This window comes from Chiloscyllium plagiosum, chromosome 10 (genome assembly GCF_004010195.1).
Source record: "Chiloscyllium plagiosum isolate BGI_BamShark_2017 chromosome 10, ASM401019v2, whole genome shotgun sequence".
NCBI classification, from domain to species: Eukaryota; Metazoa; Chordata; class Chondrichthyes; order Orectolobiformes; family Hemiscylliidae; genus Chiloscyllium; species Chiloscyllium plagiosum.
Genome location: NC_057719.1, coordinates 84,438,508 through 84,453,860, shown reverse-complemented (window position 1 = coordinate 84,453,860; position 15,353 = coordinate 84,438,508). Strand labels below are relative to the sequence as shown.

General features: G+C 43.4%; 1 protein-coding gene across 1 annotated transcript in view; it reads left to right on the top strand.

Moving 5' to 3' along the window:
• Window positions 1-15,353, top strand: part of LOC122554015 (metastasis-associated protein MTA1-like) — a 170,586-nt gene that overhangs the window by 22,459 nt on the left and 132,774 nt on the right. Inside the window, exons 2-3 of the mRNA XM_043698501.1 lie at window positions 1,446-1,532; window positions 5,307-5,400. Coding sequence (XP_043554436.1) covers window positions 1,446-1,532; window positions 5,307-5,400 — 181 coding nt within the window. The remainder of the gene's footprint in view (window positions 1-1,445; window positions 1,533-5,306; window positions 5,401-15,353) is intronic.

The following is a 15,353-nucleotide window of genomic DNA, read 5'->3' as shown; positions in this document are numbered from 1 at the left end:
CCCTCACTCCCCTCCTCCCCACTCGCCCTCACTCATTAACCCTCCTCTCCTTTCTTTTCCACTCTCCCCTCACTTCACCCTCCTCCTCCCCTCCTTAACTTGTGTGCCAAAGCTACATGTAGCTGTGCATATGCTACTGCTCCACCACAGGAACCTACATTTTACAGATCCTTGACGAAATCCTTCCTCTTTTCCAACTGTAGTTCGTTTGATAGCATTCTTGCCTCTGAGTCACAACGTTTTGTGTTCAAGTCCGACTCCAAGGCATGAGCAAAAAAAATATCAATGCAGACAATCCAGTAGTGTCCTGAGCCAGTGCTGCAGGTTTGGAGGTGATCTAAGGCCCACGCTGCCAGTTCAGGTGATTGTAGGATTTGCGGCACCATTTTGAAGAGCAGCAAGGGTGTCTTTCCAGTGCCTTGGCTGATATTTGTTTCCTCAAGCAGCGTCACAGAAATAGATGGTCTTGTTGATGCTTGTGGAGTTCACTATGTACAAATTGGCTCCTACCTTTCCGACATTGCAACTTTGGCCACACTTCAGTGGTTGTCAAGAAGCTGGAGTCATCTGGTGGCCTTTCCTTACTTTCATCTCCCCTTATACCCCCACCTCGAGCCCCAAGTGTTCATCCATCCATACTATCTCCTCCTTTTACTTGGTATTTCTGAAGATACCTTGTGCATTTTTCTAATAAAGAGGTCTGGTTTACACTGCAGAGCTAATACATAATTTTAACCATTCTGAGCCTTAGCAGGTAAAAGCCACAGCAGCCAGAAGTTCTGTATCTAATGTACTGGACGTGACGTCATCACTCAGTTAAACAGTAGTCACAGCTATTCCAGAGAGGTTTGAGCAGAGAGATGATGTTTCTTCCAACCAGTTTTGGATCCTGATGCACTGATGTGATGAAATCCCTCTCAAAAATCCAGAAGATATCTTCTTATCACCCCAGACATGATTGTAACTGAAGTTTTTATTGAGTTGCAATGAAATAAGACGATGGTTAGAATTATACTTATGTTTTGCAGTCAGAATCAGTTTCAAAATTAAGTTGCCTTTACACAGCAACAAGTTATAATGATGCTGACTAAATCAAGGTCTTGCTTACTGTTGACAAGAACACCTTGAACCGTAGAGTCATAGAATACAGAAGACACCCTTCTGGCCATTTCTGTACGTCTACACGTGACCCACTTGCCCCTACTAGGGCCATAGCCTTAAATGTTACGATCTGTCTGACAAAATCCATATTATCTTCTCCTTATACCTGTTGCCTCTGAAGATACTTGGTGCGTTTTTCTCATCAAGAGCCGAAGGTGGGGATCAACTGAGATTTTCTACAAAACTGTTTGGACAAATCCTTGCCCTATTTGATTTCTAAATATTTGCAAGCTCAACGTTTAGTTGGCTGTAGGAGTAAATAGCTTTGCCTTTCCCTTGATAAGAATTATTATTGTTTTACAGATTATGTCTTTTTTGAGAACTCTTCAAGCAATCCATTCTTGATCAGAAGAATAGAGGAATTGAACAAGGTAATTGATCGGCACGTTGAAATTCTGTTGCATCAGTAAGCTTCACTATCATCCTGTGAAGGTCTGTGTAGAGTTGTGGTTTTTCAGTGCTGTGAATATTCCTTTTCATACTTGCAGAATCTCTTAACTTTGAGAGAAGTTAATCATGACAACAAATTTGATATCAACCTTCTATTAACTATGCATCTGACGTGCAACATAATTTATTTGTTTGCTGACCTTGCCAAAGCAGATAATTTTCAATGTGATGTACACTGTATTTTGTTCTGACTGTAACACACCCTGAGTCATTGTTTAACTTGTATTCAAGCCTTTGTGTAACATATCAGAAGGTGAGTGTAGGATATATTAAGTCAATCATTGAGAAGTTTCCAATAAGTTAGATGGTCTTCTAGAAGATAGTAAAGGTTCATGACATCCAAATCCTTTCATGTTTAATGCCTGAAACTGCAGGCTCTTGAAACCTCTAACCTTGCTTAAATTTATGTTGTGAAATTAATTCACAGGCCACTTGTATAATATGGCGAACAACTTGGACAATGATATGTGATCAAACCTTCATCCATTGGATTTAAGGTTGTAGAGATTGTGGGTGCAACAGTCCCGGGAGACTGTCAATATTAGAATAGTGGTGAGATTACTGGACTTAACGACTCAAAGAGGCGAAAGTGAGGACTGCATATGCTAGAGATCAGTCAAGATTAGAATGATGCTGGAAACACACAGCAGGTCAGGCAGCATCCGAGGAGCAGGAAAATCGGCGTTTCGGGCAGGAGCCCTTCATCAGGAATGAGGCTGGAAGCCTCGGGGTGGAGAGATAATTGGGAGGGGGAGGGGGTGGGGCTGGGGAGAAGTCTCAACTACCTTCTCCCCAGCCCCACCCCCTCCCCCTCCCAATTATCTCTCCACCCCGAGGCTTCCAGCCTCATTCCTGATGAAGGGCTCCTGCCCGAAACATTGATGTTCCTGCTCCTCGGATGCTGCCTGACCTGCTGAGCTTTTCCAGCACCATTCTAATCTTGACTTATGACTCAAAGATGCAAGTCTGGATTTTCATTCTCAGGATGGGTAGTGCGATTTTGGTTTAGCTCGCTTGCTTTGAGGACTAGATCTTTATTGCCAAGGTGTCAGACGCCAGCTAGAGTCAGACAGTGGGGTTCGAAGAAAAAGTTTGGAGGCAGCCACGGGGCTGTTTAAAAGTTCACCCTGGTTCTGTGAAATTTCATTCTAGCTAGATTGCAAACAGAAAAGCTTTCCAGCATCACCCCTGACATGCCCTCAATTCCCACATACCTCATACATGGCCTCTCATGCTGCCCGTGCCAAGGCGTGTCCCCTCCTGAACAACTCAAATGGCCTGTCAGGTCTCTATGCTGGCTATGGCACTTCCAAGCCCATTCAACCAGTATCCACAAACCCTTGAGTGAGAACAGAATATATTAAGAAAATCTTTTTAAAATAGTGTTTGGGAACTTTCCAGTAAGGTTTAAAAGAAAGGTCTTTCTTCTGTAAGACAATAAAAGTTCATATCATCTTTATCCTTTAAAGTTTCAGTAGCTGCAGGCACTAGAAACTTTAACCTTGCTTCGGTTTACATTATGAAATTAATAGCCGAGATGATAGAGCTTCAGCTGTCACTCAAATAGGGACTATTTTATCAGAGACAGAAAATAAGAAAATAGGTGCAGGAGTAGGCCATTTGGCCTTTTTGAGCCAGATAACAATATCTGGACTCTTGGCTCAGCTTCACTTTGTATAGACCCAAACAGCCTGCACTCATAAACATTGCTGGTAAGTATCAGAAACGTTGGGAGCGGGCTCAGATTCCTAGAATTGTGATCAGGCTGCCATTTTTAAAGGGGTCCCGAGTCAACCAGGTCATAGTTTCAAACCTACATGGCAGCTAACTTCAACTAAAAGCACAAAAAGCTCCTATCAGTAATGGTGATCATGTAGCTATTAGATTGTCAAGAAAATCTCATCTTGCACCTTCAGGCCCACAGCAATATATTTGACTCTCAAATTTCTTCTGAAATGCCCTGACAGTTCTCTGAACCACTAGAATAACATATAATGAAGATATAGAATCATAAAATCATGCAGTGCAGAAGAGGCAGTTTGGCTCATTGAATCTGCACTACCAAAAAAAACTACTGTAAATGTATACTCGTCCCACTTTCCTGCACTGAGGCCTTTCCTTGAATGTTATGACATTTCAAGTGCTCATCCAAATGCATTTTAAAGGTTGCGAAGCTTCCTACCTCACCTACCTCCTCACCCCATCCGTGCATTCCAGATTCCCACCATGAAATGAAAGTGAAAAGTGAAAAATAAATTCCTCAAGTAGCCTCTGAACCTCTTGCCTCTCATATAAAAATAACTCAGTTTAGTGGTTGGCAGTTCAGCAGAGGGAGCCAGCTATCCACCCTGTCTGTGCCCTTGATAAATTTATATATGTCAGCCAGGTCCCTTCTCAACTTCTTCTGGTCTGAAGCAAACAACTCAAGCTTATCCAGCTTCTCTTAATAGCTAAACTGTTCCATCCCAGGCAACATCCAGGTGAATCTCCTGTGCACCCCTCTGATGCAATCACATCTTTTCTGTTGTGCAGTGACCAGAACTGTGGATAGAGTTACAACTATGGCTTAACCAAGCAGTTTTTGACATTAAGCCTGGCAACAGAATGGGATAGACGAAGTGAAAATGGCAGATTTTTTTACTTCAATTTACTCCATGGATTGCTATTTAGAACAAAGTTGATTCAGCCAGATTTTGTCACTAGCAAGAAAATAACTTTAATAATCTGTTTTTGCTATTAATGAATAACTTTGCTAACAATAAATAATTTGCTATTATGCAATTTAAGCAATACCCTTTGAGAAGACCAAGCGCACATATTCATTTATGAATAAAATAGACAAAAAAATTAAAATTTCATTATTATTACCGATCAAAAATGTATAGACAAGAAAAACAAATCCTGTAAATGAGAAGTTCAAACACCAGGATGGAGAGTTATTTCACACTAACGGTTTGATTTTCACAACGATGACTTGATGTCTGTCAGAACAATGTGCCATTATTTGATTCAGCAGTTGATTGGTGGACCACCAAGTCTTTTCTCATATGGGAAAGAGTGGCATCAGGAGTCTGAGTCGAGGAAAAACTGGCTGACAACAGCCTTTCGATTTGTCTCACTGCAATTTGTTCCAGACTTGTGAGTGCAGTGTACTCAGAGACATCAAGAAGTCTGCAAACAACATTCCTCTCTGAGTGAAAGACAAGAAAAAAAACCTTGAAGATCTATTGGCAGAACTTTAAAGATGTGCACAAAAGTGCCACCAAGGCAATCTAACAATAACCAATGACCAACAAAGGTAGTGGTTACTGAAGATACTGAAACTCAGGACCTAATTTAACTTTAATTGGGCTGAAAACAACTTGATTCGTGAAAATAATAAATGAGCACCATCATTCTTGAGGTGAGGACAAAAAAAAATGAAAGAGGCAGGGTGTCTTTTCTTGATTATTACCCATGGATTTCCTTCTGTTGGGTGAGAACAGAATGTACAATCACTATGGTTGATTGGCAAGCTCACAACTGCCAGCTTACCTGTGAAGACTGGGCACTCGAGTGAGGTAACAGGTCAGTTGGTTCTTGTCAAGGGACCTCTGCTTTGTGTATGCCACTTCAAAGTGATGCCTGTTTGCTGTTTCACTGCAACATTTGCGTAATATCATTATCCTTAATGCCTTTTGTGTTTACTGTTTCAGACTGTCAATGGCAATGTGGAAGCAAAGTGTGTTTGTTTCTATCGGAGACGAGACATTTCAAGCAGTCTTATTGCCCTCGCTGATAAACATGCAAGTAAGTGTCAGATTCATTTTTGTGATGGGGCAGTGCTTGTCATGATTAACATTATTGCCTGTTCTTAGTCGTTCTTGAGAGATGGTGAGGGTCATTGTGGTCCGTGTTGTGAAGGTACTTTGATAGTGCTGTGGGGTAGGATTCTAGGATTTTGACCTAATGAACGTGAAGAAATGGTGATATGTTCTAGTCAGGATAGTATGTGACATGGAGAATTATTCGGTGATGCTGGTGTTCCCTGCACCTGCTGTCTTTGTCTTTCTAGGCTAGGGGTTCCCAAACTGTGTCACCCACTTTGGAATCACAGGAGTATTGTTCATGGTTGTGACGTACCCCTCCTCTGGGCAGCAATGGCAACTGTTAAGTGAGAATTTTGGTGGGGTGGCCTTGGACTCTGTGGTGTTGGGGGCAGACAATAAGGGGTGGACAGTGGACCCAAAAACTTTCTCCAACTTCAGTAAACAATTTCAGTCATGAACATAGAACATAGAACATAGAAGAATACAGCGCAGTACAGGCCCTTTGGCCCTCGATGTTGCGCTGATCCAAGCCCACCTAACCTACACTAGCCCACTTTCCTCCATATGCCTATCCAATGCCCGCTTAAATGCCCATAATGAGGGAGAGTCCACCACTGCTACTGGCAGGGCATTCCATGAACTCACGACTCGCTGAGTAAAGAACCTACCCCTAACATCTGTCCTATACCTACCCCCCCTTAATTTAAAGCTATGCCCCCTTGTAATAGCTGACTCCATACGTGGAAAAAGATTCTCACTGTCGACCCTATCTAAACCCCTAATCATCTTGTACACCTAGGACATTTGGTTGTCAATGTGCTGAAGGTAGAGGTGGGAAAGGGCAGTTCTGAGTTTGGTCTCCTTATTTACGAAAGGAGTGCACAGCCTCAACTTATTCCTTGGATGAAGTACTTGTACTGTAAAGGAAGTTTGGACAGTTTGTGACTGTACATATTGGAGCTGAGGAGAATGCAAGTTGCTCATGTTGAAACGTACAAGATCCTGAGGGAACTTGACAAGGTGGGACCCAGTTTAATGATAAGTGGTCTCCCATTTAAGATAGAATTGAGAATGAGTTTTTCTCTCAGTGGGTTGTTAGCCTGTGGAATTTTCTCTGTCTGAGTCATGGAGACTGGGTTGGTATGTGTGCATTGAATGGGAAGGAGGGAAGGAGCCTGATTACTACATGTGAAGGAGAGAAAAGAGAGGTGCTGAGAACTACATGCATTTGGAAGGGGGAATGAATATTTAAAATATTCGTTGACTGAATCTTTTAAAACACAAAATATTTGTGAACTTAAAACAGATTTGCTTATTTATGTGATGATGATGTTGATCCATGCTATAAGAATGAATAATTATAACTGTTGCTATACTGCTTTAATATTATTTTGTGTTTGTTGAACTCCGGTGATATCAATCAGTGTTAATGTGGCATCACATTTGAAAATAATTTGGCAAGTGTTAAGTCATGGGCTTAGGAAATGCTGTTGAATGCTGCAGATTCAGCAGAAAATATTGTATGCTTTTGTTTAAGGTGATGACTGAACTGCTGTTCAGGCAAACTTTGTCTTGAATGGTATCAAGCTTCTTGTATATTGTAGGACATGGATTCATTCAGACATTTGGAGAGTATTGTGTCATACACCTGACCTGTACCTAGAGATAGATTCTTAGGGTCAGTAGGTGAGCCACTCACTGAGGAATACCCAGCCTTTGACCGACGCTGTAGCCAAGAAACTCGGATGACAGATTCAGTACAGCAAGTGAGTAGTTATCCTTAAATGATGTTAATGTTGAGTTTGGCTGAATGACATTTGGAGATGGCTATTCTCTTTCTTGCTGGTGATTGTCATTGGTTGACGTGTAGCGTGATTATTGGTTATCAGTCCAAGAATGCATATTGTCTAATCTTGGTAATGGAGTGCTTCATTATTTGAGGGGTTGCAAATGGAGATGAACACTGCATAAGCCTTAATTATCCCCAGTTCTGATCTTATGAAAAACAATAGATCATTGATGAAGTAGCTGAAGATGTCTGAGTTAGGACATCTGGGGTTAAAATGCTTGGCCTCCAACAATCACAGCCATCTTCCTTTATGCTAGATTTGATCTCATTCGGAAAATTTTAATGTCAAGGGTAGTCACTCTCATTCAGTTCTTTTGTTCAGGTTTGGACCAAGGTGTGATCATACTGATCAGCAAAGCAGGCTTGAATGGCCTACTACTCCTGGTTTTTGTGCTTTACTGATCCCAAAGCCATTCTGTGGAATGATGTGGAGGAGCTGGTGTTGGACTGAGGTGGAACAAAGTTAAAAATCACACAACGCCAGGTTATAGTCCAACAGGTTTATTTGGAAGCATTAGCTTTCAGGTCACCGCTCCTTTACCAGGTAGCAGCGGAGCAGGACCATAAGATACAGAATTTATCGCAAAAGAGTACAGAGTCATGCAACTGAAATGATATATTGAACAAACCTAGATTGCTGTTAAGTCTTTCATCATTTACAATAGGTTGCAGGTTTTGATTTATTAATATGTAAATCCCAGAACTTCTTTCAAGTCACATTTTGGAGATAACTTAATGTTTTATTTATAAGAAAGGGGGACATCTGTTTCCAAAGTGGAATTTATAAAATATTACATGGATTGACTGCCTGCATTGACTATCTGCAGATTGTGCGCTTTTTGAACAAAATAGAATATATCTGCAAATATAATTCTGTGAATACAAACTCACCCCATAGACTTAGATGTGTACGCGAATGCATGAGAGAGAAAGATAGTGTGTGAGAGAGTGTGTGTGTTAGCGTGTGTGCATGCTTGGTAAAGTGTGTGTGTGTGAATGTGATGGAGTGTAAGCCTGTGAGAGGGTAAGTGTAGGGCGGGGTGTGTGTGCATGTGTATGAATGAATGAGAGAGAGTGTGTGTATGAGAGAGGGTCTGCGTGAGTGTGTGAGTATGTAAGTTGTGTGTGTGTTGGGGGAGGGCGTTGGGGAGAGTGTATCGTGTAGTGGGGTCACCTTGGGTGGTGAAGGAGCAGGATTGGGACAAGAAATAAACCTGTTGGACTACATTCTGGCGTTATGTGATTTTTAATTATGTGGAATGGAGGAGCAAGGGTAAAGTGTTCCTGATGTTGTGCAGTCTTTGTTGGTTTCAGTTTTTGTTTTTCTCTTTGGCTGATGTTGTGGAAGTCATAGTCTTCTACCAAGAAGGTGTAGCTTGTTACCCTCTCTCTCTTCCTACATTATCTATTGATGTATCTTTATTTTTGACACAGCACAGTGTTATGGACTAAGCCAGACCACTCAAAACATTCTTAAGTCGGCAGTTCAGACCATAACGTTGCAATTTGTTTCAGTAAGTGTACAGTGAAAATTACCCAGGTTGACTACTAGATTTTAAAACAGACAAAAATGTATTCACACAATTACACAACGAGACACAAAGAGCAGAATAAAGAACCCCTGCAGAACTCAACCTATCCAACTGGACTTAATTATGCTGTTCCGAATATACACAACAGTCCCAATAAGCAAACTTCTTTTTAAAACCAGTATAAATGGAACAGATGCTTACAGGTTGAAGTTGAAGGGCAAAGAGAGAGTCTGCACACAGCTCTCTGTTGAACTTTTCACCAGTTCAGGACTGAACTAAAACTGTTCAGCTAACCACTGACCACTCCCCTTTCATTATACAGGTCACTTCTAAAACATGACCACTTTGGTCTGAAGTCTCATCTGTTTACATATAAACAAAAGGCCTCTCAAAATCCTTTTCATCTCTGTACCAAACCAGACAGATTGGAGCCCAGCCCAGTTTATTACCCTTCTGAAATAAATCAAGGACAGAGTCTCCTTGAGCCAAGGAACAGCTTTTAGGAAATAAAAAAGGGACTAGCCTTTGTGACAAGAGATTGCTAACCCCTCTTGGCCATTGACCACAGGAAATTACTCATGACAGAAGAGTGACTGCTATATCCTTTACCTATCTTCATGTAAAGGTTAGTTTTCATTCCTTCTCAGGATAAAACCTCTTACTTTCCAAAACACCACATTCATAATAGGGTAGTGAAGGGCCTAATAATTCGTATGCTTGTAGGAGGCTTGTTACTACTGTAACACAGTTAATTGCGGTCTCTTGCGACATAGAAAGTTCAAAATATGGATTTCTAAAAGAACACAGTTTTAAAGGGTTTCCATCACAGAGTGGAGGTATTCTGCAAAGTGGTCACTCAGTCCGCATTCAATCTCACCACTGTAAAGGAGACAACATTTATGAGCAGTGAAAACACAGGATAGATTGCAAACAGTACAATTAAATCGCTGTTTCATCTGGAAGTTGTGTTTGGGGCCTTGCACTGTGAAAAGGGAGGAAGTGAAAGGGCAAGGGTCACACCGCTGCAATTGCATGGGAAGGTGGAAGTGTTGGGAGTGATGGAGAATTGGACAAGGTTATCATTGAACACATACAGAAAGTGAGGACTGCAGATGCTGGAGATCAGAGTCAAGAGTGTGGTGCTGGAAAAGCACAGCAGGTCAGGCAGCATCCGAGGAGTAGGAAAATCGACACTTCGGGCATAAGCCCTTCATCAGGAATGAGGCTTGTGGGCTGGGGGACTGAGAGATAAATGGGAGGAGTTGGGGTTGGGAAGGTAGCTGAGAAAGTGATAGGTAGATGAAAGTGAGGGAGAAGGTGATGGGGTTGGGTCGGGTGGGGATGGAGCAGATAGATGGGAAAGGTGATGGACACATCAGGAGGGTGGTGCCGAGTTGGAGGCTTGAGACTGGGATAATGTGGGTGTAGGGGAAATGAAGAGACTGTTGAAATCCACATTCATCCCGTGTGGTTGCAGGGTCCCAAGGCAGAATGTGAGGCGTTCCTCCACCAGGTGTTGGGTGGTAACGGTTTGGCGGTGGAGGAGACCCAGGACCTGCATGTCCTTGACAGAGTGGGAGGAGGAGTTGAATTGTTCAACCTCTGGGTGATGGGGTTGGTGGGTGCGGGTGTCCCTGAGATGTTCTCTGAAATGATCCGCAAGTAGGTGTCCCGTCCACTCCAATGTAGAGGAGACCACATCGGGTGCAACGGATACAGTAGATGACATTGGTAGAGGTACAGGTAAATTTTTGTCGGATGTGGAAGGATGCTTTGGGGCCTTGGACAGAGGTGAGGGGGAGAGAGGTGTCAGCGCAGGTTTTGCAATTCCTGTAGTGGCAGGGGAAGGTGCCAAGAGTGGGGTGTAGGCTGGTGGGGGGCGTGGACCTGACGAAGTTGCGGAGGGAATGGTCTCTCCAGAATGCTGATAGGAGTGGGGAGGGAAATGTATATCTCTGTTGGTGGGGTCCGGTTGGAGGTGGCAGTAGTGGCGGAGGATAATATGATGTATATGGAGGTTTTTGGGGCGGAAGGTGAGGACCAGGGGATGGGAGGGTGGTTCTGTCCTTTTAGCATTGGGAGGGGTGGGGTTCAAGGGCAGTGGTGTGGGAAGTGGAGGAGATGCGCTGGAGGGTCTCATCAACCACAAGGGAAACGAAGTTGTGATCTTGGAAGAAGGACGCCATCTGGGATTTTCTCAGGTAAAATTGGTCATCCTGTTAAAAATCACACGCAAGTGCTTCCAAATAAACCTGTTGGACTATAACCTGGTGTTGTGTGATTTTTAACTTTGTACACCCCAGTCCAACACCAATGTCTCCAAATCTTGGTCATCCTGGGAACAGATATGGCGGAGGTGGAGGAATTGGGAATAAGGGATGGCATTTTTACAGAAGGTAGGGTGGGAGGAGGTGTGGTCTAGGTAGCTGTGGGAGTCGGTGGGCTTGTAGATGTCCATAGTTAGTTGCTGGAGATGGTGATGGAGAGGTCCAGGAAGGGGAGGGAGGTGGCTGAGATGATGCGGGTGAATTTGAGGTCTGGGTGGAATGTGTTGGGAAAGTTGATGATGTGTTCAACCTCCTCGTGGAAGCACGGGGTGGTGCTGATACAATCATCGATGTAGTGGTGCTGATATAACTGAAGAAGATGGACTGTTCCACGTACCCAACAAAGAAGCAGGTGTAGCTGGGTCCCATGCAGGTGCCCATGGTTTGAAGGAAGTGGGAGGATTGGAAGGAGAAGTTGTTGGGGGTGAGGACCAGTTCAGCCAGGCGGATAAGGGTGTCGGTGGAAGGGAACTTTTTTGGGATGGCATGAGAGGAAGAAACAGAGGGCTTGGAAGCTTTCGTCATGGTGGATCAATGTGTACAGGGACTGGATGTCCATGGTGATGGTACGGTGTAGGGGGGCTGGGGAAATGAAAATCTTGGAGGAGGTGAAGGGCATGGAACCCATGGTCCCTGTGGAATGCTGACACTGGAGGGGAGTGAAATATATCCTGCTGGATGTGGTGGAAGTTGTGGAGATTGGTGAGGTGGAAAGTGAGGACATGGGGAATCCTATCATTGTTCTGGGTGAGGAAGGGGTGAGAATGGAAATGTAGGAAATGAATTGGTCACACCTGGGGGCTTAGTTAACTGGGAGTCATTGGGTTTATATTGGATATTGGTCGATAGCCTATCCCCAGGAATGGAAACCACAAGCAAGGGTCAGAGGCGTACTAGATGAATAGGAAAGAAGGATGGAAATGATAAGTACAAGTGATGAATTTTTCCAATTCTGTAGCTGTGATATATGTGGCTACCCATGGCCACATCTTTGATTTGGAGAAAGTGAAATGAGTTAAAGGAGAAGTTATCGAATGTGAGAATGAGCTCAATCTGGCGAAGGATGGGGACTGTTCAGGCTTTGTTTCAAGGAAGAAATGGAGAGCCTTCTGACTGTTTTGATGGTGGGTGGATGTGTAGAGGGGTTGCACATTCGTGGTGAAGAGGTGACAGCTAGGGTCAGGAAACTAGAAATTGTGGAACTAAAGTAAAGCATTGGAAGAATCATGGACATAAATTAGAAGAGCTGAGACAGGAGGAGAAAGATACACTCAGGATATCAATAAATAGGTTAATTGGGGCAGGAACTGGCTGAAGTGATGGGTCTGCCAGAGCGGTCCTGTTTGTGGAATTTGCGATGGAGATACAAGTGGTCTATGTGGATTTGGGGGTTTATGAATAGACAAGTTTTAGAGGGGGAATCACCTTTAGTTTTCCTTTGTCTTTTTCTCTGGGCACCCTCATCACTCACTCTTCCTCTGTCAACTGTATAAAATACTGCAATGTTTTCAGCTCCTTGCAGTTATTAAAAGATTCAAAATGTTAAAACTACTTTTCTTGCCACAAATGCTGCCAGATCAATTTGAGTTTCTTCAGCATTTTCTTTTATCATTGGCACAGTACTTTGACAGGCTGTTAAAATTATGGAGATCCTCATTGCAAGTTTGTCCATGTCTGCATGGGAAATCATGCCTCATTAACTTGATTGAGTTTTTTGAAGAAGTAACGAAGAAAGTTGATGAGGGCAGAGTGGTGGTCGTGATCTATATGGACTTCAGTAAGGCGTTCGACAATGTTCCTCATGGGAGACTGTTTAACAAGGTTTGATCTTGTGGAATACAGGGAGAACTAGCCATTTGGATACAGAACTGACTTGAACGTAGGAGACAGAGAGTGGTGGTGGAGGGTTGCCTTTCAGACTGGAGGCCTGTGACCAATGGTGTGTCACCAGGATCGGTGCTGGGTCCACTGCTTTTCGTCATTTATATAAATGATTTGGATGTGAGTATAAGAAGTACAGTTAGTAAGTTTGCAGATGTCACTAAAATTGGAGGTGCAGTGGACAGCGAAGAAGGTAACCTCTGAGTACAATGGGATCTTGATCAGATGGGCTAATTAGCCAAGGAGTGGCAGATGGAGTTTAATTTAGATAAATGTGAGGTGCTGCATTTTGGAAAGGCAAATCAGGGAGGACTTATATACTTAATAATAAGGTGCTAGGGAGTGTTGCTGAATAAAGAGAGCTTGGAGTGCAGTTCATAATTCCTTGAAAGTGGAGTCCTAGGTAGATAGGATAGTGAAGAAGGCATTTGGTATGCTTTCCTTTATTGGTCAGAGTATTGAGTACAGGAGTTGGGAGGTCATGTTGTGGCTGTACAGCACATTGGTTAGGCCATTTTTGGAATACTGTGTGCAATTCTTGTCTCCTTCCTATCGGAAAGATGTTGTGAAAGGGTTAAGAAAAGATTGACAAGGATGTTGTCATGGTTGGAGGGTTTGAGCTGTTGGGAGAGGCTGAATAAGCTGGGACTGTTTTCCCTGGAGTGTCAGGCTGAAGGGTGACCTAATAGGGGTTTTTAAAGATTGTGAGAAGATTTGTAGCTCGGGTGCTCGTTGTTGTGGTCCTGTTCACCGAGCTGGGAATTTGTGTTGCAGATGTTTCGTCCCCTGTCTAGGTGACATCCTCAGAGCTTGGGAGCCTCCTGTGAAGCGCTTCTGTGATGTTTCCTCCGGCATTTATAGTGATTTGTATCTGCCACTTCCGGTTGTCAGTTCCAGCTGTCCGCTGCAGTGGCCGGTATATTGGGTGCAGGTCGATGTGCTTATTGATTGAATCTGTGGATGAATGCCATGTCTCTAGGAATTCCCTGGCTGTTCTCTGTTTGGCCTGTCCTTGGTGGACCAATCAGGAATGGACCCGGACCATAGAACAGGCCGTCACTATAGGACAGAACAGGACCACACACCGCAAAAAAACGGCACTAAAAGAAAAAATGGCCAAACTAACACACAACAGAGAGGACACCACAACACACACCTGGGTTAGAAACCTCTCCAACAGTCAGCTCACAGACACGGAAAGAACAATCCTGGCCAAGGGACTCAACTACAACCACAGGGGCGCCAAGACATCAGACGTCCTAGCAGCACTAGAATGCACACTCAGGAACAATGGACTGACAGAAGAGACACAACAAACACTGAGACAAAGTATCATACCTCTGATAACAAGGAAGAGACAAACACATAACCTCAACGCCAAGGAGAGGGAAGCACGAAAATCACTAAGAAACGATAAGAACATAATCATACTACCAGCAAACTACCAGCAGACAAAAACGGATACCCGCGCAATTTCATCAACAGATGCCTAAGGGAAAGACAACGGTCATCCTGGACAAAGCAGACTACATCCAAAAAGCGCAACAACTACTTGCAGATACCAACACCTACCAAAAGAGGGAGTTTGACCCCACCCCACAGCTCACCAAAAGGATAAACAACACACTGAGGAACTTACAAAAAGGTGGACAGATAACAAGGTTTGACCTATAAAAAAATGAAACCTGAAAGCAACAACACCCCCAGATTCTATGGACTACCTAAAGTGCACAAACCAGACATCCCACTCAGACCCATAGTATCACTACCAGGGACACCATCACCCAAACTGGCTAAAGAACTACAGCAGAAACTGAAACACCTGATCAGCAGATCCAGACACTCTATACAATCAACACAGGAATTCTTGGACATCATCAGAAATATACACATAGACAAGAAAGAAACTATGGTCTCATTCGATGTAACGGCACTGTTCACCTCTATCAACAAAACCCTAGCCAGAAAAACAATAGCCAACCTGCTGGACATACAGAACAGACAACAGGACATTGAACCTATCAACAAAGACGGCATACTCAAACTACTGGACCTGTGCCTCACAACACACTTCACATTCAACAACCAAATATATGAACAAATCAACAGCACACCCATGTGCTCACCCATCTCTGGACTCATAGCAGAAGCAGTAATGCAAAGATTAGAATAAACAGTCTTACCGCAAATTCAACCCAAACTCTGGGTCAGATATGTGGATGACACCTTTGTAATCATTAAAAACACAGAAATAGAGAACACACACCGGATCATCAACGCCACACTCACAGGAATCCGATTCACTGGAGAGGAAGAAAAGGACAACCAACTCCCATTCCGAGAC